Below are 22,904 nucleotides of genomic sequence, written 5' to 3' on the forward strand. Positions count from 1 at the left end.
AGATGGAGGTACATTATAGGGTTGGAACAGAGGCTGGCAAATATCTGACTTATATCTTAAAAGACTAGTCTGGTTGTTATGTTGAATACATAACTGTGGGAAGGTTAATGGAGGAAGCAAGAAGATAAGACAAGTCTACTGGAATAGTCCCAGGGAGAAGTGATGGTGACCGGATTAGTTTGGTAGCAGTGGTAGGAATACAAATTTGAGTTCATTCTGGACACGTTTTTAAGATGGGGTCAAAGATACAGATGCAGTGAAAATAAGGGGCACATCGCACCCCAATGTTCATAGAAGCAATGTCCATAATAGCTAATCTGTGGAAGGAGCTGAGATGTCCTTCAACAGATGAATGGATAAAGAAGATGTGGTTCATATATACAATGGAATATTACTTAGCCATCAAAAGAATGAATACCAACATTTGCATGGAAGTGGATGGAACTGGAGTGTATTATGCTAAGTGAAATAAGTCAAGCAGAGAAAGACAATTATCATACAGTTTCACTCATATGTGGAATGTAAGGAATAGCATGGAAGACCACAAGGAAAGGGAGAGAAAACTAAAGGGTGGGAAATCAGAGAGAGAGACAAACCATGAGAGACTCTGGACTCCTGGAAACAAACAGAGGGTTACAGAAGGGAGAGGGGTGGAGGATGGGGTAACTGGGTGATGGGTATTAAAGAAGGCAATTGTGGTGATGAACACTGGCTGTTATACCCAACTAATGAGTTGTTGAACACTACATCAAAAACTAATGATGTTATGTTGGCTAACTAAATATAATTAAAAAAAAAGATGGGGCTTGTATGATTTGCATGTTAGTTTGGCTATGGTGTGAGAGAAAGAAAGCAATTATCTTTCTTGAATGAGGCTGAGCATCTGATGAGTGGAGGCACCATTTCTGAACCGGAAATTACATAAAAGGGACAAAATTTCAGTTTTGTATATGTTTAGATTGATGTTCATCAGACATTAAGGCAAAATGTTATGGAGGCAGATAGATACGGGGAGACTGGAGTTCAGGGAAGAAACTGGGGCAAGAGCTATGCTTTTGGGAATCAGTATGTGGATGCCATTTATAGTTGTAGAATTGGATGAAATACCCAGGGGAGCGATTTCAGTTTAAGAGTTTGTACCAGAATTGAGCAAAGGGGTATTCTTGTGTTTGGAGGTCAGGAATGTGAAGATACCAGCAACACAGCATGCTAAATAGCAGGCAAGTAGAGAATGATACGATCTAAGACAGAGTAATGTCCTGGAAGCCAAATGAAGAAAAATTTTTAAGAAAGGAGTAATCCAATGTGTCAGGTGCTGCTGAGGTGTCAGTAAAATAAGGGTCTCAAAAGAGCCATTTTTTAACATGATGAAAGTGATTGTGTCTTGATAGAGTTGGGGATACAAATGTCTGATTGAAGTTATTCATGGAGCTTCAAGTGCCTTTATATTCACGCAACGGCAGAGAGTCCCTAATGTATTTCTAGATGTTGACAAATACTTAAAACTTTATGTCGTGTGATTTGGGGCTGACCTGTAGTACAATTACTGGAGTTTTTCGAAGTTTAAGATTTCTAAGTTGGTCAGGATGCCTGGCTGGCTCAGCTTGTAGAGCATGTGACTTTTGACCTTGGCGGTCATGAGTTTGATCCCCATGTTGGTTGTAGAGATTACTTAAAACATTTTTAAAAGGTTTCTAAGTTGATCATCTAGTGTATCTTTATTTGCAATACTCTTAAAATGTATTATCTTTAAACTTTCTAAATTCCTTAACTCCAAATTACCTCCTTTCCACACAAGACCAATGAGTCCATAAAATGGAGAGATTTATATAACTAGGACAATTTCCTTTTTTTCTGGGAGAGGAACAACTGAGTGCAAGCAGAATAGTTTGAAAGGCACTTTTGCTTTAAATTTTTACCCCATTTCCTCATGGTGCTGATGGAGATCAAATATCAAATGCTCCAGATCAGAGATTAGTAATGGAGATACTTAGTTGAAAGTGCATTCATTCTTTGGAGACCAATAAATATGTTAGTAATTAATGTTGTTCAACTGCACATTCTCCTCCTCTTAACATTATTGACTTATATATGACGCTACTATCTTAATCATAGACTTCATGTTTGGTATATTTTGCAAAAAAAGACAACTAGGGATATCTGTAAAGCACATAAAACACTGAAACTCATAAGGCCAAAAAAAACCTCAAGTATTCTGCCAATGTTCATTATAGGTTCCTTAAAATACAATGTATAAATGAAAACTTCCAGAGGAGGCTTCTCCCATATTATACTCTCTTTTTTTATTTCCTTTTTATAGGTGGGACAGTCATAGTTGGCAAGGGATTGGCAAGTAGCAGGGAAAGCTGATTAGGAAAGGGAGAATATGAAAGAAATTTGCCACATTGAATTTACAACCTACAACTGTGATCTGAGGACAGAAATCATCATTCATGTACCTGGCTTGTTCTAGGAAAAAGTAGGGTTTTGATGGGGTGAGAATTTGTCATTGATACCTCTTATACACTTGCTGTCTGCCCACTTTCCTCTTACTTAGGATGTTTCCCCTTGCAGTGCTGTAGACATATGGTTACATATTTCATTATATTCTTCTTGAAATTCATCAGTCATGGTTCTAGAGGTGTTTTCTCTGGTTGGTCACAATGCACACTCTTAGATTTTAATGTGGTAAATGATCTGTGCTAAAAATTGCTTGGCTTAATTCTAGGTTAAAATGAAACAAAATAGCCAACCAACCAGCCTTTACTAACTTGAAAGTAAAAATAAACAGAAAGGGGGAAATATATTAGTAACAGTTCACAAGTGGCCAATTACCCAATTCATCTATAGGCACAAAACTAACTCTGGACATGTGAATTCAGGAAAGGGCTTGGACAGCTCAATATTGGGAAATGTGGATCCTCACTGATTGGGAGGAAAGTATTGTTTTTTTTTTTTTTTTTGTAATGGACTTTCATTTGCTTTTTTAATCTTTATTATTTGATTTCAATATGTACCAAAGGGAATATTCAGTGTTATTGTTATGAATAAGACAGACCCAAGTTCAAATCCCAGTTTTGAGCCTTACTGTGAGATTTGATACAGCTACCTACATTCCATGTGCCTCAGTCTCCTCAAACACAGAAAGGAGACAATCCTCACATTATGAAATTGTTGTAATGAGGATTATAACATCAATTCATGAAAAAAGACTAATGTAAAATATAGACCCTGTAGATTTTAATTGGAATTTGAATAACATATGTTATGGAAACAAACAATACATTTGACAAGAGTAACAGGTATATCTTAACAAAGGAAATATTAGGGAAACCACTTTTTGAATGTGGACATTTTTCAGTTATAAACAGGAAGACTTTTTGATTCATATTTAAAGTGTTTAGTGCAGAAACATGTATCATTTACAAAGAACAGATTGAAATCTCAATAGATTCACTCACGAAGAATCATCAAGGTAAAAGAAATTGTGGAGGATTAATAATACCACATCAAAATGAAATGTTTATTTGCTACATGAGTTATATAGTCAGACATCATTTCAGAATACTAGGAGATTATTTATCTACCCCAGGATGAAAGTATATCATATGAGACTTCATAAATCAATAGTGATTGTACTTTCCATTCCATCCATCTATCCATTCATCCATCCATCCATCAGTATATATGCATTTGTGTGTTTATATGTCATATCAGAATTGTAAACATCTATAAATAAATATTTGTAACAAATATTGTATGTACAAAATCTCAAAATACAATTTAGGAGACCTTAACCTCTAATCACCTATATGTACCTAATCTCAATTATTCTTTGAAATTTGGGGAAACTGTATCTATTATTACACAACTAAGCCTCTATCATTTGAGTTAGAATCACTAATGACAAAAGTACAATCTAAAATGTGACATCAAAGTTGAAGTGAGCAGATCGCATACAGTTGTGGCTTCCAAAAAACTGTTGTGTAGAGGTGTGTGACTAACAGTCCTGTTGACTTTATACCAGGAAGTTTTTGCCTAGAAATAATGCCTAAGTGTGTTGCAACTATTTTGTTCAACCTACTATTCAATAATGAACCTCAGTATCTTCTGGAAAACGAAACTTTTCATCATTTAAGAATACAAACAACAAAATTAGCTATTATCAGACTTTGGTTTATTGTAAAATTTAGCAAAGACTTTTTTTTTTTTTTTGGTAATTCCTGACCCCTTGCCCTGAAAACAAAAGCAAAAACTTAATTATTGCTTATTCTTTTTCCCCCTACTTTATTTGTGCCACTGTAAAAGGGAGAAAAATCATTGTAATAAATAAAAATAGAGATGCAAGAGAGAAAGATAAATCAGTCCAGATGAGAAATATTAGGAGCAACAGAATTATCATCAAGCAGTTTCAAAATAAGCTTCTTTTAAAAAGGTTGTCATATAAAAAAAATCACACCAAAAATATAGCAGCGAAGAAGGATAAATACGAGTTAATTGCACACCAATCCCATGCAAAAATCTGGGTCATTAGCCAAAGCAGTAGTATTCAGAATCCAGTTTAGGGTGTTTGTGCAGGGCTTGTGAGTCCTCTATTATGGAGCTGTCACTGAATTGGTCCAAGTCTGATGGGGTCTGATGGCCAGGGACATCATCTGCCAAAGTGTCCAGAAAGCTCCCCACGGAGATGCCATCCAGCCCATCGCTGCCATCATGGAGACTATTGTAGCTGCCACGTAAGGAGGTGCTCTGACTCTCCAATAAACTGCACAGGCTCCCACTCAGACTGCTGCCTCGGCTGGTAATGGTGGCTTTCTCTTCAATCATCCACTTGATGGACTCAATGCTCTCATTGATAACAAGCAACTGGCGCATGAGCCTGACGTCTGTTGCTCTGAGGTTAACCTGCGGGGAAGGCAGAGAGAGCAAAGGCATGCCAGTTATTCTACATTTTTGAGAGACTCAAAATTCATTTGGGTTCTCTCTTCTGCAGGCCATAACTTTATGTGCACAGAATCAAATAGAAATTCACTCGATCTCAGGATCTTTTGAAAACTGCTGGCCAATGCCAAAAGTCATAATCAAAGAACTCACTCCCTGCCCGATGCATCAAGCTCCAAAGGGGACAGTGAAACTAAAACTCCCACTGCATACCTGACCCTAACTCCGCTGCCTAGAAGAATCATGTTGAAGGTCAGGTTCTCTGTTAACAAGTGTATTCTCGCTCTGGCCAGATTAATAGTTTATCCATGTTAACTTGAGTATATGTATGTAGATGCTATGAGGTGGGACAAAGAGAAATGTGTAGTAATTAAGGAATTATCGTCATCACCATCATTGTAGCAGCTCCTAGTTTCTGAGTGATGATGTATTGGAAATCATTATGCAAATTCCAACCTTCATTACACTGTAGCATCCTTAGACCAAGGGTATTATTTCTATCCCCATTATACAGGTGAAGAAATGGAAATCCACAGAAGAGTATGGAAGAGGTCTGCACTCTCTAAGACTATATAGAAATATATCTAGTTCTAAATAATGCTTTTATTTTTAAGAACTACATTGCTTTAAAAAATTCCTTGAATCCAAAGGATGCTATCACACTACTCTGTTCTACTTTACAAGATGAAACGTTCAGATGTCTTCTTTAGATCTGATTATTTGCCTCAGATATGTCAGGGGAAGGCCCAATCAAATTTGGTATATTAACTCTGAGAAAGTTCTAGAACTCCCTCAGATGCCTTCTAGGTGTATAGTCCTTCTGACAGTTCTAAACTACTTCAAAGAAATCTGTCCTCACAGCACAAAGCAGAATTTCTTTGTAGATCCTACCGTTAAACGGGAACGTTTGCTAACATCAAGAGTGTGGTGGTTCTGTGGAAGGTGGAGAGAGGTAGGCTGCAAGAACTCTCATGATTGCCCATGCCCTTGCTGTGAGTGAAGAGATGTGGTTCCTATAAAGATTCTAGCACCTGGACTGGCCGTCAGGGATATATTTGGCCACCAGAGGTCACATTCATTATGGTTTAAAATAGATTTCCTTTTTTTTTTTTTTTTTTCCAGTTGGGGTCTTTAACCTAAGAGGCTGGGCCTTGCTAATTATTTCTTTAAGATCCAAGGCTAATTCAGATGTGTGGGTTTCTAGAATTATTAAAGACATTCAGTCATAAGTGACTCAAGCCTTAAGGAAGAAAGGAACCTATTGTCTTCAAATGTATGCATTCATATTATAAAAATATTTCCTGGTTAGGAGTTAATCCATAACCAAAGGTGAACTTTGGGTTGAGTGAATGTGATGAACAAACATTAGGAGAAGATGGAACTTCCACCAATGACTTCAGAGATGTAACATTACAGGTCATGTATGAATACGCATTAAAAAAGCATAAGGTATGATTTTAAAACTCTCAATTTTGCTAGACTATTACATTAAAGGGACTTGAGTGACTTCCTTGTCTTCTCTGAAAAAAGCACCATAAACAAACTGTATACAAGGTAACTGTGAAAATCATTTGTCTCTGACGTGTCTGTGGATGGAAAAACGTTAACTTATTACATTTGAGATGTTTTTCTTTCTGTTACACAGTGCCTTGGTGACACTGTTCTATCAGTGACCTCGCAGTGATGTTGTATTGAGAAAGGAGGCTTTCCGGCAGTCTTTATGTTCAAACTTACCCGCATACCCCATGAGCCATCAACATACTGTTCGGGTTACATGTAATACAACAGATATTTATACATCAACAACTCGTCTAGGTCCACTGAGGAGCCTAGAAAATCAATAGGAGCCAAAGTCTTACAAAATTCTTCTGTTAGGCATCTGCAGCTCATAATACGTGCTGTGCCCATTGTCGGCATGGTGCAATATGAATGGGACCGTTTCCCGTCAGCTCCCCCAAATGAGCCACAGCTGCATTTGTCCACATCCCTGCCCTGTCGCATGGAAATATTCTGGTCCATGCCCAGATATGGGTGTGTTCCCTGTTAGTCTCCTCTCTTGAAATACTTCCTCTCTTCCTCTTCCAATCCTCCCCATTCCTAAGGTCCTCTTCTTTCGTTAAGCAATACTTGCTGATTCCAGCCTCTTCTGCTGGTCCATGCAAAAAATGTCTTACAATTGTTACATATCTTAAGGCCGGCCTGACCCAAGCATCAATTTTTTTTTTTTTTTAAACTGGCATAAATTTAGATCTGTGAGAGTTCAGCTTTTAAGGCAGTTATAATGCACATTCCCAATGACTGTATCACTCTGGGGTTAAAACATACTTGGGACAAATTTTTTCCAGCAATTTTTGCCTGAGTTACACGGTGGCTGCATCAAACACAATTTTTTCAATCTTACTGAGCAATGCAAATCAGAGGAACAGACTATGAAGTAACAAAAGCTGCCTTTGACCATGAAATGATTTATTTAGAAAAAATCTTTTTCTTCTGAAGGCAAACACTCACAGGCCATTGAACCACTGCTGGGGGCTAAAATGACGAAAGCGAGTCAGTTAGAACACGTTGATCTGGGTGATAATGATTACAGACTTAACTTCTAACTCTGTCCTCCTGGAGAGAGAGTAAACATCGGCCCACTGTGGGAGCGCTGGGCCAGCCAGTTCACACGGTTGCCTGTCCATTACCTGGCGCGGCCTCACACCACTCTCTCCTGGAACTAAGGTGTGGATATGCTGTTGCCAAAGCACCTTGAAAGTCTGAGCAATCCACCACAGAAGGAAATCACAATGTTGCTTCTGTCTCTGGTAGCTGCCCCACCTTTCCTCACTGTTATTCATGTCATTGTTTATGAAGTGGGGCCGTCTGTTAAGGAAACAGTCACCTACCCCTTCAGCGGGAAACTGGTTCTTTCACTTAAGGTCTTGTAAGGTCCATTTCATGGTCCAAGTTTAAGGTCCCCTTCTTGGAGAACCCCTTCCTGATCGATATGGTATCCAGTCTCCATGCCTAGTTTAATACTACATTTCTGGGGTTTTGTTTGTTTGTTTTCTTCACAGTGTTTATGGCTAGTCAAAATCCTGCTTATTGTTTGTGTATTTTTTTGTGTTCCTCATGAGCATGTAAGCAACACAGAATGCAGGGGATTTGGTCTATTCTGTTCACTGCTCTGCGCACAAGACCTGCAAGAGTCCTTGGCACATAGTAGGTGCTCAATTCGTAGTTCTTCAAGGGCTGAATGATTGTTTCAGATTGTACCATCTGTCAAGAATACCCCTCCCTTGGGTTTTGCTATGGGTCAGTGATATCTGGCTTGAGTGGAAGGAGAGAGGCGGTTCTGGAAAGAGCATTTCAGCACTGAAACGTTCCCAGCATGCAACTCCATTCTTATTCATTTACAGGATTCAAACACCCTATTGCTAGCTTAAAAGTACAGATTATTGATAGTATCTCTGAAAGGAAATGGACTTCAAGGTGCGAATCATACTCCAAACATTATTTTGTTTGTTCCGAGGTGATACCTGGTGTTGGTCTTGGCAGAGACAGGGATCTGTAAACACTTGATGAGATGAGTTAAACAAAGGGAACAAACAGGACATTGACAAAAAAAGAAAGAGAAAGGAAAGAGCAGGGAAGGGAAGAAAAAAGAGAGGAAAATTAAAGAGAACAAAGGAGGAAAGAAGGAAAGAAGGAAGGAAAGGAAAGGAAAGGAAAGGAAAGAAAGAAAGAAAGAAAGAAAGAAAGAAAGAAAGAAAGAAAGAAAGAAAGAGAAAGAAAGAAAGAAAGGAGCAAGAGAGGAAGGAAGGAAGGAAGGAAGAAAATGTTTGCACCATTGATCCAAGGAAATGTGAATGTTCTTTCTTTTCCTTCACCACCCCTGCCCCCACTCTGGCCCTTGCAGTATTGTGATGTGTTTCATCTTAATACTTAACTGAGGTCTCTCATGCTTTAGGATTAGTAACAGGTTTCCAGACTAGGTGAATGCTGAAATTTCCTGTCATTTTTAGATAAGTAGTGGACTGGGTCTATGGTAGAAATTAAAACAAGGGATCCTGAAAGAACAAATATCTTAATAATAAATTTTCCCAGATCTGTGTTTTCTTCCTGGCTATCATTTTAATGTTGAAAGAAGACAAAAATTACAAATTAGCATAATGGAATCCAAGAAGGAGAAAAGGTGGTCAAATTTTCAATTAATCAGGGAGTTGCTGAACAAGTCAACTTCTTTTGTGGTGCTGTCCCAGGAACACGGTATAGGGTTCTAGTCTGACACTGTCACTCTCTGCCTGTGACGTCTGGGCAAAATGGCTTGGCACATGGGAGCTCAGCCTCTGTATCCAAGAAGACAAATGACGAGGTTTTATTCTCAGCTCCAGTGAGCCAAAGGTCTCCACAGGCCTCTGTGGAGGCTCATTTCTGCCAGTATTGAAGAGTTAATATGACTGAGGAACCACCTATCTCTTCTGTCTGCTTTTCATATCGAGGATTTATTTAAGATGTTACTTGATACAGAGAATCTGCAGATCAGATTGGCTCAGAATTTCCCTCCATTTTGACATAGTCTCTGGTTCTTTTGTCATTCAATCAAAGCATTTGATTACTAAATTGTCTCTGCTTTGAAGAAACCATGAGGGCTATGGAGGAGGCAGAACAATCAATTTTGCTACTCAACAGGTCCAGCAAAATCTTTAGCTAGTAAAAACTCATGGCCAAAGCCAGCACTTTGAGCTCTTTGTGGATTTTAATCTCCTTATCAGAAATTGTGTGGTAATGGTAATATTTAATTTTGGCTCTTGCTATTTGAGTTAAAAAAATCTTATTTGTGTTCTGCTCCAGGATAAACATACGTACCATCTTTCATATGCCTACTTATTAACGGAAACATGTACGTGAGCTGTGGAACGTATCTCCCAAATAGGAGCAGTGTTCACTCTATGTTTGCATATAGGAAGCTTGGATAGCACCATGTACTCCTGTCTCTCATAAACCTCTCCTCCACCATTTTTATCCTTTTAAGAGAATCAAATAGTCAGATACAAGCAGGCCATCTCCTAGTTATTATGTACTTCTAATATAAAATCCACAATATCCATGACCTAAATTCCAAATGTCCAGCAAGCTGTAATATAAATTAGAAGGGAGAAAGACTACTTTATAAATCCATAATCATGTACATGAAGAAAAGACAACAGATTAGATTTGCCTTTTATTTATTTTTTTAAAGATTTTACTTATTTGTCAGAAAGAGAGGGAGAGAGAACATGAGCAGAGGGAGAAGCAGGCTCCTCGCTGAGCAAGGAGCCCAATGCTGTACTCGATCCCACCATCCTGGGATCATGACCTAAGCCATGCTTAACTGACTGAGCCACCCAGGCGCCCCTAGATTTGCCTTTTAATGTGAGACTCTAATCCTAGTTCCTAATTCAGAGCAACAAATTATTCAGATTTGTAATTGATGGAAGGCCTTTTTTCTAACCATATTTATCTCTAAATTTACAGATAAATTAACATCTTTTTATATCTTATTAAAAGGCTGCTATAGGGACGCCTGGGTTGCTCAGTTGGTTAAGCAGCTGCCTTCGGCTCAGGTCATGATCCCAGCGTCCTGGGATCGAGTCCCGCATCGGGCTTCTTGCTCTGCAGGGAGCCTGCTTCTCCCTCTGCCTCTGCCTGCCATTCTGTCTGCCTGTGCTCGCTCTCTCTCCCTCTCTCTCTGACAAATAAATAAAATCTTTAAAAAAAAAAAAAAGGCTGCTATAATTGTGCTTGGAATATTATTTTTCTAGCTGTTTATCCCAGTTTCTTTGTGTGTTCCCTCTGCATAACTGAATCGAGTCCAAATCTTCCTCTCCAAATTCACCACATTCTCAATCTGATGATCACAGAAGGTTTTCTGCCTACCTATCCTTAAAATTTCGAGCAGTCTTATTAAGAGCTGTATTTATAAAGCATTTGTCTAACTTTATTCTTAGAGGATCTCTAAGGATATTATTGTCTTTTTGCCACCCAAGAAGACATTGTACAACATGTCCGCCCACTGCTCTTGGTTTCAAATGCTTCCGGAGAGCAGCCTGTGGCCCTTGACAAGGGCTGTTCTGCCAGAGTTGTCTCTGTTTCCTCAGGCAGCTAAAAATTTACAACAAAATTTCTTTCTAACTGGGCAACAGAGGATCCCATTTTTCTATCAGTCAGCTCTGTCTCCCTCCATTTGTGTTGTTTATATGTGGAACTGAACAATAACTAAAACAGTTCTCTTTTCCCAAAACCTTATAGATAGAAGAATAATTTCCCCCAAGACCAAGCTCCATACGTAAAAACACTGTCATCAGCACAGCTAGCTGATATTTTGATAAATTAGAAAGCTGCATCTGGTTTATTTGAAAGGGGCACAGGTGACTCCCCTGAATCTTAAAATAAACTCCTGCCATCAGGCCTCCTCCTGAGTTCTGTGCAGTTTCTGCTGATCAGTCCTCTGATCGCCAAAATACGACCCAGGAGATTTTCAGTCCCAACCTATCAGGTGCTAGTCCAATCAGTACTCAGATGCCTGTGATGTCAATTTCTCGTCCACACTCTAATATGGTGAAAGCTGTTTCCCTGAGTGCTCCCAACATGTATATGCAAAGTGTCACTGGCTCATGAAAGAGACTATAAATGACCTGAGCAGAAATTCATTTGGGAAGACTGAAAACAAACAAACAAACAAACAAACATGGACTTCAGACGTTTGTAGCAGAGCAGCTCACAGGAACGAACAAAGACTCAACAAGAAGTATTTCCACTGGATTATAGTGAATGTTCTCTCTGCATGTGTGTTTTTCTAATTTAGAACTTAAGGTGGGATTTTTATATGGGAGATGAAGATACGATGTGCTCCTCCGTGACTGCAGTGGCTGGGCTTACGCTGGGAAGGAAGGAAGATGCATGGTTGTGTGCTGCTAAATGTTTAACAACCGGTTCCCTGGGAAAACTACACATGCATCCACACACATACATGCAGTAGGAATCGTGCTGATAGAATAGATGGATAGCACACACTTTACAAATCACACTAAAACATATATTACCTTTTATTATACATTTTATATAACTCATTGATTCTCAAGGAATGCACTTTGTTCATTTTTGCTTAATTTTTTTTAACATTTATTTATTTATTTGAGAGAGAGAGAGAGAAAGCACACCTGCACCGGGGGAAGGGACAGAGGAAGAGAGAGAGAAAGCTCAGGGGCTTGATCCCACCACCCTGAGATCATGACCTGAGCTGAAATCCAGAGTCAGACTCTTAACCAACTGAGCCAGCCAGGCGCCCCATGACACACTTTTAAATTTAATCTGCAATATCGACATTTTCTCCATCACTGTCTTAAGACAGTCAAACAGATAAAAATCAAGTTCTGATTTATGGTGTTTCCTAATTTCTGTGCTGTCAATACTCCTACCATGGCTAATCTCAAGCTGCCAATGTGATGCCACCAAATCTGAGTTTGAGGAGAAATGCTCAATTGCACAGCATTATGTAATATCATCAGCCTAGGGGTACAGTACATATTTTAAATAACCTCAAGAAAATTATTAATAGTAAAATATAGTAAAATAGTTAAAAAGTGATGAGTTTTGAGCATTTATAACCTTTGTATTTTTCATATAACTTCTTAATTTGTAGATTACTATGCATAATTTAAGGTTTTTGAGATATGATTGACATACAACATTGTGTTCGCTTTAGGCATACAATATGATGACTGATATGTACATATTGTGAAATAACTACCACAATAAGTTATCATTCATCACCTTGCATAGTTACAAGTTTGTTTGTTTTTCTTGTGATGAGAACTTTTTTAAAAGATTTTATTGTTAAATAATCTTTACACCTGACATGGGGCTTGAACTCACAAACCCGAGATCAAGAGTCATCTACCTTACTGACTGGGCCAGCCAGGTGCCCCATGATGAGAAGTTTTAAGATCTATTCTCTTAACCACTTTCAAATATACAATACAGTATTGTTAATTGTTGGCTTCAGCCACCATGCTGTGCATGACATCCTCAGAACGTATTTATCTTGTAAATGGAAGTTTGTATCTTTTGGCCACTTTCACCCATTGCACCTATCCCCCACCCTCCCCCTCTGGCAACCACAAAACTGTTCTCTGCCTCTGAGATTTCTGGTTTTTTTAGATTCCACATACCAATGAGATCATACGGTATTTGTCTTTTTTTTATTTCACTTAGTGTAATGTCCTCAAGGATCATCCATGTTGTCCCAAATGGCAGAATTTCCCTCTTTTTATGGCTGAATATTATTCCATTGTGTATATATACACATCTTCCCTACCCATTCATCCAGGGATAGACAGTTAGATTGTTTCCATGCCTCAGCTCTTGTAAATAATGCTGCAGTGAACATAAAAAGTGCAGATATCTTTTAGACTTAGTGATTTTGTCTCCTTCAGATATATACCTAGAAGTGAGATTGCTGGATTGTATGGTAGTTTATTTTTAATTTTAATTTTTAAGGAAACTTCATATTGTTTTCCATAGTGGCTGCACCAGTTTGCATTCCTACCAAGAGTGCACAGGGTTCCCTTTTCTCTACATCCTTGCCAGCACTCATTTATTTTCTTTTTGATAATAGCCATCCTACAAGGTGTGAGGTAATATTTCATTATGGTTTTCATTTGCATTTCTCTGATGATTAGTGATATTGAGCATGTTTTCATATACCTATTCATATACCTGTTGATATGAAAAGGTTACTCCTCTACTCATCTTTTAAAAATCAGATTTTTTTTTGCCACTGACTTGAAGGTACAGAAAGAGTAAGGGCTTTACCTTACCTGCTGCATTTTATGATAAGTAGATTAGAGAGTTTAATTTCTCCCCAAGGGCTTTGATTTTTCTATACAGGATTAAAAACTCAGTGTAATTTTGTCCTTTCCACTAAATATAACTTGAGGGAAATTTAACTATTTATGCCAAAATTATAAAAAAGTGTTTCCCACGGCAAGATTCCAAATTGAATGTAGATTATTATTATTATTTTTTAAAGATCTATTTATTTGAGAGACCAAGAGAGAGCACGGCAAGGAGGGGTAGAAGGAGAAGGAGAGAGAAACTCAAGCAAATTCCATACAGAGTGCAGACTTTCATGCAGGGCTTGATCTTGGGACCCTGAGATCACGACCTGAGCCAAAACCAAGACTCAGAGGCTTAACCAACTGTGCCAGACAGGCACCCAGAATACAGATTATTATTTAAATATTATTGAGACATGAAATATACTTGGAAAGAGGATTGTGATGTATCTAAAACTCACTTAAGCATTTGCATTTTTATATTATAATTTTTAACGGATATATTTCTAAAATATGCTGCATACTTCTCTATCTTGATAAAGAGAACCACATAGAACCACGCTGAATCAAGTAGTAAACAGCCACCATTATAAACAGCATTTTTAATGCAAAGTTATTCAGCAACGTGATTAAGGGATTTGGGGAAATAGGGCTGTAAACTTTTTTTTTTTTTTTTTAACTTAGTTTCAAACATCCACTCTCACCCAGATATTTAATCTTCTCTATCAGGGGTTTCTTGGTGCTGGTATTCAATCTGTTCCTCACAGTCCGTATGCCCCATTTCTTCCTCAGGCTCCCTACTTTCTTTCCAATCTGTCTACAGCACTGTAGTATTTCAGTAACTTTCACATTTTCCTCTTCCTGGGGAGGGGAGAACTGAGTGGTGAGGAAAACTGATCCCACCTTGGGAAGGAGCATCAGTGGGTAAGCAACTTTCAGCGAGGAAGCCACCGCTGTGGCAGAAGAAAGAGCATGGGCCTTGCTCCAGAGTGCAGGGCTTCTCCACCTTCACGTGCACACCGGTCACCTCAGAGTCTCATTGAAATTCAGGTTCTGTCCACTTGTTCCAGGATTCTGCACTTCGAGCATGTCTCCAGAGGATGCCTGGGGAACCTGGAAGCCTTCCAGAAGCCCCCTCCTGGTGTCTACATCCCTGTGTAGTTCCCTGACTTTGAGCGTTCACTGGGCCTATTAACTTGTTTCTAAGGAACGGAATAGAACAAGCATGATGGGATGTCTCTTCTGAGAAAAGATTACAAAAAGGTCCAGTTTTCCAACCTGGGTATACGCTCCCACTGGCTCTGAGGAGAACCATCTGTCGGGCTGTGAACTGTCCTATTGTGAAATCTCCATGATAAGGAACTCGTATCACTGGACAAAAGCTAGCAAGGCCAAGGCCTGCCAACTGCTTACTAGCTCTATGAGTGAGGCTGGAAGCAGATCATTCCTGAATTGAGCCTTGAGATGACCGCATCCCCTGCCAACAAGATGGTTGCAGACTTGTGAGGAGAACCAGAGCCAGAGACACTCAGTTAATCTGTGCCCAGGATTCTGACTCACTGAAGCTGTGTCATAAAATGTCTGTTGTTTACGTTGTTAAGTTTCGGGGTATTTGTTATTCAGCATGAACAACTAATACATCAGTGCTGGTATATGGACATTTGACGGAGAAAGGGCCTACAGATCCGTCTAATTGCGGATGATTTTGGGTGACGGATGCTGGACCACCATCTCTATGGAATCTATTCTACTGACTCACTGTTTTACAGTTTGGGAAAAAAAAAAAAGTAAAAAAACAGAGTAATTAAATATTTAGTGATAGACACAGAAAATGCTCAAGGAAGTTAAGGTCTTCAAGAGAGGGCCATCTACATCCCCCACAGGACAACCTTTTTTTTCCCTTACTTAGAAAGAGAAACATTTTACACCTCTGGCATCTGACACATGATGCTTTCAGTGGAGGTCACATATAAACATATTCCCTATAACTTGAAGGTCATAAAAAGGAGGGTATACAATGATAAAATAATCAACTAAACTTAGGTAATAGCTTTCAGATATAATTTTAAGAGTTTAGAATACAGTAAGAGATTAATGAAGCTGACATCACTGAATTTTCAATTCTGAGGATTCCATCAAATTGTAATCTTGCTTTTCATAATTCTCCATTTAAATTGAAGAATTCCCTTTAATTTGGCCTCCCCAGGGGAGAGCAGGGAGGAAATTAGGGTAGGGATTAAAATCGCTTTTATTCAGAGTCTCCTATAGCCAGTTAACCCATTTTCTTTAGAAAGAATCTTCTGGGGGCACATGGATGGCTCAATTGGTTAAATGTCTGCCTTCAGTTCGGTCACGATCTCAGGGTCCTGGGGCGGAGTCTGCATCAGGCTCTCTACTCAGCAGAGACTCTGCTTTTCCCTCTCCTTCTGCCCTTCTCCGCAACTGATGCTTAATCTCTTTCTTTTTTTCTCTCTCTCTCAAATAAATAAAGATCTTAAAAAAATGATTAAAAAAAAAAAAAGAGTCCTCTGTAGAAAGGTCCTTTGTGTAGGAAACATAAGTGAGGCACTGGCATTTTGATGCAATCATTCATTTTTACCTAATGTTGATAATTTGGTAATGTTGGAAATATTTCACTTTGTGATGCTGAAGATCATTTTGTTTTGTATATGATGCCCAAACACTGACTATTTTCATCTGGGAAAGTTTGGGTGGGGCTTTCCAGATGACACTAGTTAGAGCAGTGATCTCACATCCTGAAGAGTGGCCAGTGAGAAACACCTGCTACATTTCAACACTTGCTGATAATACATGGACTGTCTTATCCAGTGATTTATTTTGTCTCATTTATTTTGTTTCATTAGTTTTAAGAATTAGACACATCTGACATTTATTGAATGCTTTGTAGGTGCCATGGCCTTACACATTAACTTGTCTAATAAATTTAATGGCATTGTTACAACAAATATGTGATGAGGCTGATTATTCTCATTATGGTTCCAGTCTGACCTGCAAAGTGCTTGGAAATTACCACTCCTATCTTCACAATAAGAAAAAAAAGCTGAACACACTGAAAACCAACAACTCTTCTTAGATTCCTCAGACAACTGAGGTCATGGGGCAAACTGCTGCCACTGGGAGATTAACAGGTAGATGCAGAGACTTATGGCTTACTGAGATCATAAGTCCGGAATCAGAGGGCCCCAGGTGGAGCTGATACCAGCTGATAACAGTTTAAACTCTAACTGATGAATTGCTGGAGGTTCAGTGTAGAGTAGATTGAGAGTTAAAAACTCCAAGTGGTCCAGTTTCAGGGAGACCCCTACATGTTTATGAGTATCAGCTTCAGGAACCCCACCAGGTTCTCACTGTCCTCAAGGCTCCTGGCAGGGAGAGGGGACAAGATACCATTCTGAAATATGCCCACAGCCCTCTGTTCTTCTTAACAAGGCCTGTCCTCAAGGCAAACTATTTTACCAGAGCCTAATGTACAACAAGCAGAGCCCAAGCTTGTGGGGGAAGGGAAATACCCAACTCAAGCTCATTAATTGAGACCTAATCATGGACCACAGAAGGCTTCTCCTTCCCCACAACTTACCACCATGTCAACAGGGCTCCTGGGTACTAACAGAGGATTTCAGCTAAAAGTACCACAGACTTCAGACTCTCCTTTGGGAGTCTCTAAGAAAACCCAAAGATAACAGAATGGACACAAACAAAGACCTAGAGGAAATTTTAGTCTGTGACACCTATTGCTACAGCAAACAATAAACAGTCTCCTAGTCAGATAAATGTAACCCTTGCACTGAAAACCTACCTATTCTGGTTCCTTTACATCATAGTCACCTTTCAACAAAGAATTACAAGGCATGCTACAAAGCAAAAACAAAGTCTGAAGAGACAAAGAGAGTATCAGAACCAGACTCAGATATGATACAGGTTTTGGAATTATTAGACTGGGAATTTAAAATAACTATGATTAATATACTAAGGGGTCTACAGAAAAAAAAACTGGACATCATGCAAGAACAGGTGGGTAATGTAAGCAGAGAAATGAAAACTTGAAGAAAGAATCAAAGGGAAATGCTTGAAATCAAAAACACTGCAATGTAAGTCAAGAAAGTCTTTGATATATTTATCAGTAGACTGTACATAGCCAAAGAGTCAGTAAACTTGAAGATATATAAACAGTTTGAATGGGTCTTCAAAGATATGCTGAATCATAGCCCAAACATTATTTAATTATCTATGGGGATATACCTTGTGCGACCTGCAATTTACTACTACTTTGGCTCAGACTCATGAAGTTATTAGCTGACTTGTAGATTTGTATCTGGAAGACATGAAAATAACTTTTCTCCAGTTGAAAAAAATTCAAAGGTTATGGTTTTATTGTCCTACTGGACATTAAACAATTTGTCTCAAACTCAACAAAATGATTTCATATGTCTTTTCTGAGAAAATAGATGAAACATTCCCGTAATTTTTCTGAGCCAGTTGATATCATCTTGCTGGTTCTTTCATTAAATGAGCTAACTAAATCTCCAACACGTGCTCCCTCTATGTTTATATGAGAACCATGTTTAAAATTCCTTGAAAATTATACTTTGATAGATTTGGAGGCTGAGTGGCTTACCTGTTATAACTAGTTAAATGAAATTGCCTAATTGACTCCAGACTCTCTTTTCTTTTGATTTTGTACTTTCTATTCTGGTTTGTTTGCTTTGTTGTTGCTGTTGTTTCAGATTCTTAGCCAATAGTTAAGTGTTTTCTTTAACTCACTGTTTAAGTCATATCCATTTCCACAAGTGGATACTGAATCCTCATGTATAAAATGTGTGCGAACAGCCAATTCCAGGGACTGGTGGATACTGAGCCACCTAGGTCAGTCAAAGGCACATAATCTGTAAATTATTCCCCATTTGGGACAGTACTAATGGGCAATTTGATTTCATGATGGGATCTTTAGGTGATCTCTATTAGGATGATGTGAATCTATTCTCTGTTGGATGAGAGACAACATGGAATATGGTTAGTTGGTCTATATTTTTTGTCTATTGGTGTGCTCAAATCTATGTAGAAGATATTCCACTTCCACTAAATAGAAAGATAACCCTTTGAGAATGTGTGTTCTGTGTTTTCTAAAATGTGCTCTGTGCCTGAGGTGGTAGAACTGAAGCTTCAAATTCTGTGGAAGGCTGTGCATTTAACAGAAAAAAAACATTTTATTGCTCATTGATAAGAAAATAATATATTTTCCCATTTCTAGAGTATATTGATAATTTTAAAGTCCATTAAGAAAACAGAGATTTTTCTAAATATAGAGGCTAATAAATACTTGCAAAAATTTAATATTCCAAGAATTTCAGGGAAATAAACTGAACTCTGATACACTGAATGTACTGACCTTTTTAAGGGAAACAAACAAAAAAAACATTTCTCATAGATAATGCTAACTCAGAAGCATGTTTACAGCAGAATCCAAGTGAATCTTTAGACAGTAGCTGCTTTGGTAATTTTAGGTTATAAATAGCTAAATTTCTTTTCCTTGCTTTGTCAGTATGGAGAACAAACATATATAGTTGACTCCTGAACAATGTGGGGATTTGGGGGTGCTGACTCCTGCACAAAAATTCATGTATACATTTTGATTCCCCAAAAACTTAACTATGCATTGCCTACTACTGAGCAGAAACCTTATTGATAACACAACACATATTTTATATATGTATTATATACTGTATTCTTACAATAATGTCAACTAGAAAAAAGAAAATTTTATTAGGAAAATTGTAAGGAAGACAAAATATATTTCTGTATGGTACTATAAAAAATCTGCATATTAAATGGGCCTCCACAGTCCCAACCTGTGTTGTTCAAGGGTCAACTATAATTTAATTTTATTTTTTGAGATTTGTATTGTTTTCTAGTGAAAGAGACTAGGTTAATATTAACTTTCTAAACCTGTTGTACTAGTTTATTGATGAGATAAGCTAATGTTTCTTCCATACATTGTTTAAGATTAAGAAAATATTGTGTATTTTCTAAATGGAATTAGAATGCTTAATTTTTTTTTTTTATTTTATTTTTTTTTTTTTTTTTGAGAGAGAGAGAGGGAATGGATGCAATGAGGGAGGGAAGGGGCAGAGGAAAAGGGAGAAGGAGAATCTCAAGCAGGCTCCAGGCCCACCATGGAGTCTGATGTGCGGCTCAACCTCACAACCCTTGATCATCAAGGGTCAGACATTTAACTGACAAGTCACCCAGGCACCCCTAGAATTCTTAATATTTTTAATTCAACTGTAATTTTGTTCCTTCCGTATCAGCTTGAACATAATTTACAAGATATTTACTAATTTTAGAACTTAGACTAGTATTAAGTTAATCAAAATCTTAGTATCTGTATAATTTATAAGGAAGACAGAAAATGAAAGCTGGGTCACCAATTCTTAGGAGTATCTGCTTTTTATTTTAACAATAATAAAGTGGCTATATTTCTGGGTCATTTTAATGAACATTAATTTCACGATCCTACAAAACCTGTGAAAGGTTATGTTTTTTGCTGTGGAGATTTTATAACATAGTTGTGTAAGCTTTGCTGGTCTGCTAAAATGCTTTTACATATAAAATACATATCACTCCCCAGTTTTTCTCTGAAGGATTAGTAAATTTGATGGAAAATTATGGCTTATATGGTTGGTTGAGACTACTCTAGGAATAATCATGGCAAAAGACTATAACTAAAATGTGTTTTTGTTTATCAAAGAGGGGAATATTTTTGTTGTCAAAATTGTTTGTTCCAGAATGTGAGAGGAGATAGTGAAGAATACAACTTACCTTGATATAGAAAACTGATGTAAAATACTAAATAAATAAATAAATAACCTATTTATTTGTCCTGAATTATATCTTCTACAAAGAATAATTCTGAAAAGCAGTAAAACGTGTAAAAATGTTGGTAAACTTTGCTGAGTTTTGAATGGATTTATTAGAAGATAAATTTTTGAAAGAGCTTGTGAATAAACTACTCCTAAACATATTAATGCAAAGCTAAAACTAATTTTGAGTTTTTTCCCCTCTGTTGGAATGAAAAGTTAATATGAAAGAATTTATTTTGCTCTTACCAAGAAATAGTAAGATATTATTCTTCTATGAAATCTGCTCAGATAGTAGAGATTCCTTATCTAACCTGAAAAATTTCTGTGCTTTGTATTGACTTTGGCACATCCTTGATCTGAAAAACAAGGGAATAATTTAGAATTGTTCTGTATTCTTATTCCAAACTATAACCATTTATTGTTTCTAGGCACATGTGATAGTGCTCAATCAAATAACTTAATCTGTTCTAATAAAACTTAAACCCTTTTAATTTTGCCTTCCCAAAAGAGGAATCTAAATTCAAAGGGAAAAATTTGAGATGTCTTTTATATTCAAGCTATTCTTGGGGGTCTTTCTAGGGGCCCCTGGGCAATTGCTTTAGTTGAAACCTGCTGGACAACAGTCATAGTAAGTGAGTAGGTGTGCCTGGGTTCCAGTCAAAGTTTCATAAAAACAGATAAGCTAAATTCAGGCATTAGGTTGTCAAGCTTCCAGTATTACAGGTATTAAAAAACATGAAGACCATGCCTGGTGAATTTAACTCAGCATATCTTTCCCAATGGACTATTTGCCTTCTGCTCCTCTGTTTCTTTCTTTATCTACCTTTTCCATCTTGGTGGTTCTCATTAAGAGTTAAATAAATTTTAGCCATATGCTTGTTTTATATTTGTGTGAGTTATATCTTATTTTTTTTTACTGAAAAATGTACTTAGAAAGAATCAAATAACAGAGCCACAGAGAGAAATCTTGTTAGAACTGGCATAAATGGGCCCAAAACAGTATAGATAATGCAGATAAATGTGAAGGAACTTAAAAAGTTCCTTTTTAAGGAGGAAGGTTTCTATTCAACTTCCATCCCTAGGTTTTCAACTCCTTTTTACTTTTATTAAATCACTTATATCCTATTTATTAGGGAAAACGTTACCCTTATTGCATAAGAGAACACTCATACCGTGAAGTTAATACTTCAAATTAGACTAAATAATCTTTGTCTTTTCAGTGTGAACCAAGGTGAATTTTATGAGGAAGGAATGGATTTGGTCTTTATTTCCTATGGATTTATCTCTCTGATTACCTTTGATTCAGTATGCACCAAATAGTGTGATGATCTAGTGCTCATAATCTTACTGAGCTATTTACATTTTATTTTCTACAATTAGTTTAATGATATCTCAGGTACAACAGATTACCAGTAATTAAATTTATATATTTCTAACTTCAGTATTTCAGAAATTTCAGGATTGAAGCTGTCCCTTTGCATGATACCACTTTGAAAAATTGTTTCATTTATTTTAAATGAGATTAGTTACAGTCATGGATATAATGTTGTCTATAAAATTTTGGAAAAATTTTCATTTTTCCAATATAGTTTTCTCCTAGAATTTTACTCTAATTAATGTGGATGATTTCATCTAGATATATAAGACATTGTTCTCCTTTGAATGTGATGTAAATTGTCCTATTTATATCTACACTGAACAACTTTCAGCAAAAATAATATACAAAAAAAAATTTAAAAGAGGGATGATGGCTGATTTGTCTTTTATTCACAACTATGATGCCCTTTACTCAACTACCCATTGATGGCATGTGTTAGTAAGAATGGCAAGGATGACTAAAACTTCTGTTTAAGTCTTTGTTCCTTAAGAATCTGTGATTTGTAACAAGTCAACTAACCTTCCCATGTCTCCATTTTCCCATTAGATGAGAATATTGGAGATATTTTAAAATTCCTTCCAACCCTAAAATGTCCTGATTCTCCAATATAGCACATTTTTTTTCTTTTTAAAGTAGGCTCCATGCCCATCATGGAGCCCAACATGGGGCTTGAACTCAGGATGCTGAGATCAACACCTGAGCTGAAATCAAGTCAGACACTTAACAGACTGAGCCACCTATGTGCCCCTCCAATACAGTGTATGATAAGTGTACAGTTTTCATGGAAAGGTGAAGTCTCCTCCATTTGCCCAACAGCATTCTATTAGAATGATCTCAGAGTTTGAG

General features: G+C 37.5%; 1 protein-coding gene across 1 annotated transcript in view; it reads right to left on the reverse strand.

Annotated features, from left to right (window-relative positions):
- Window positions 1-3,218: 3,218 nt before the first annotated feature.
- The window catches only part of LURAP1L (leucine rich adaptor protein 1 like), a 50,688-nt gene continuing 31,002 nt past the window's right edge, over window positions 3,219-22,904 (reverse strand). The window contains exon 2 of the mRNA XM_032880585.1: window positions 3,219-4,905. Within this exon, the coding sequence (XP_032736476.1) occupies window positions 4,531-4,905 (375 nt within the window). The 3' untranslated portion in view covers window positions 3,219-4,530. The remainder of the gene's footprint in view (window positions 4,906-22,904) is intronic.

This window comes from Lontra canadensis, unplaced genomic scaffold (genome assembly GCF_010015895.1).
Source record: "Lontra canadensis isolate GAN:19392208 unplaced genomic scaffold, GSC_riverotter_1.0 scaffold70, whole genome shotgun sequence".
Classification (NCBI taxonomy): Eukaryota; Metazoa; Chordata; class Mammalia; order Carnivora; family Mustelidae; genus Lontra; species Lontra canadensis.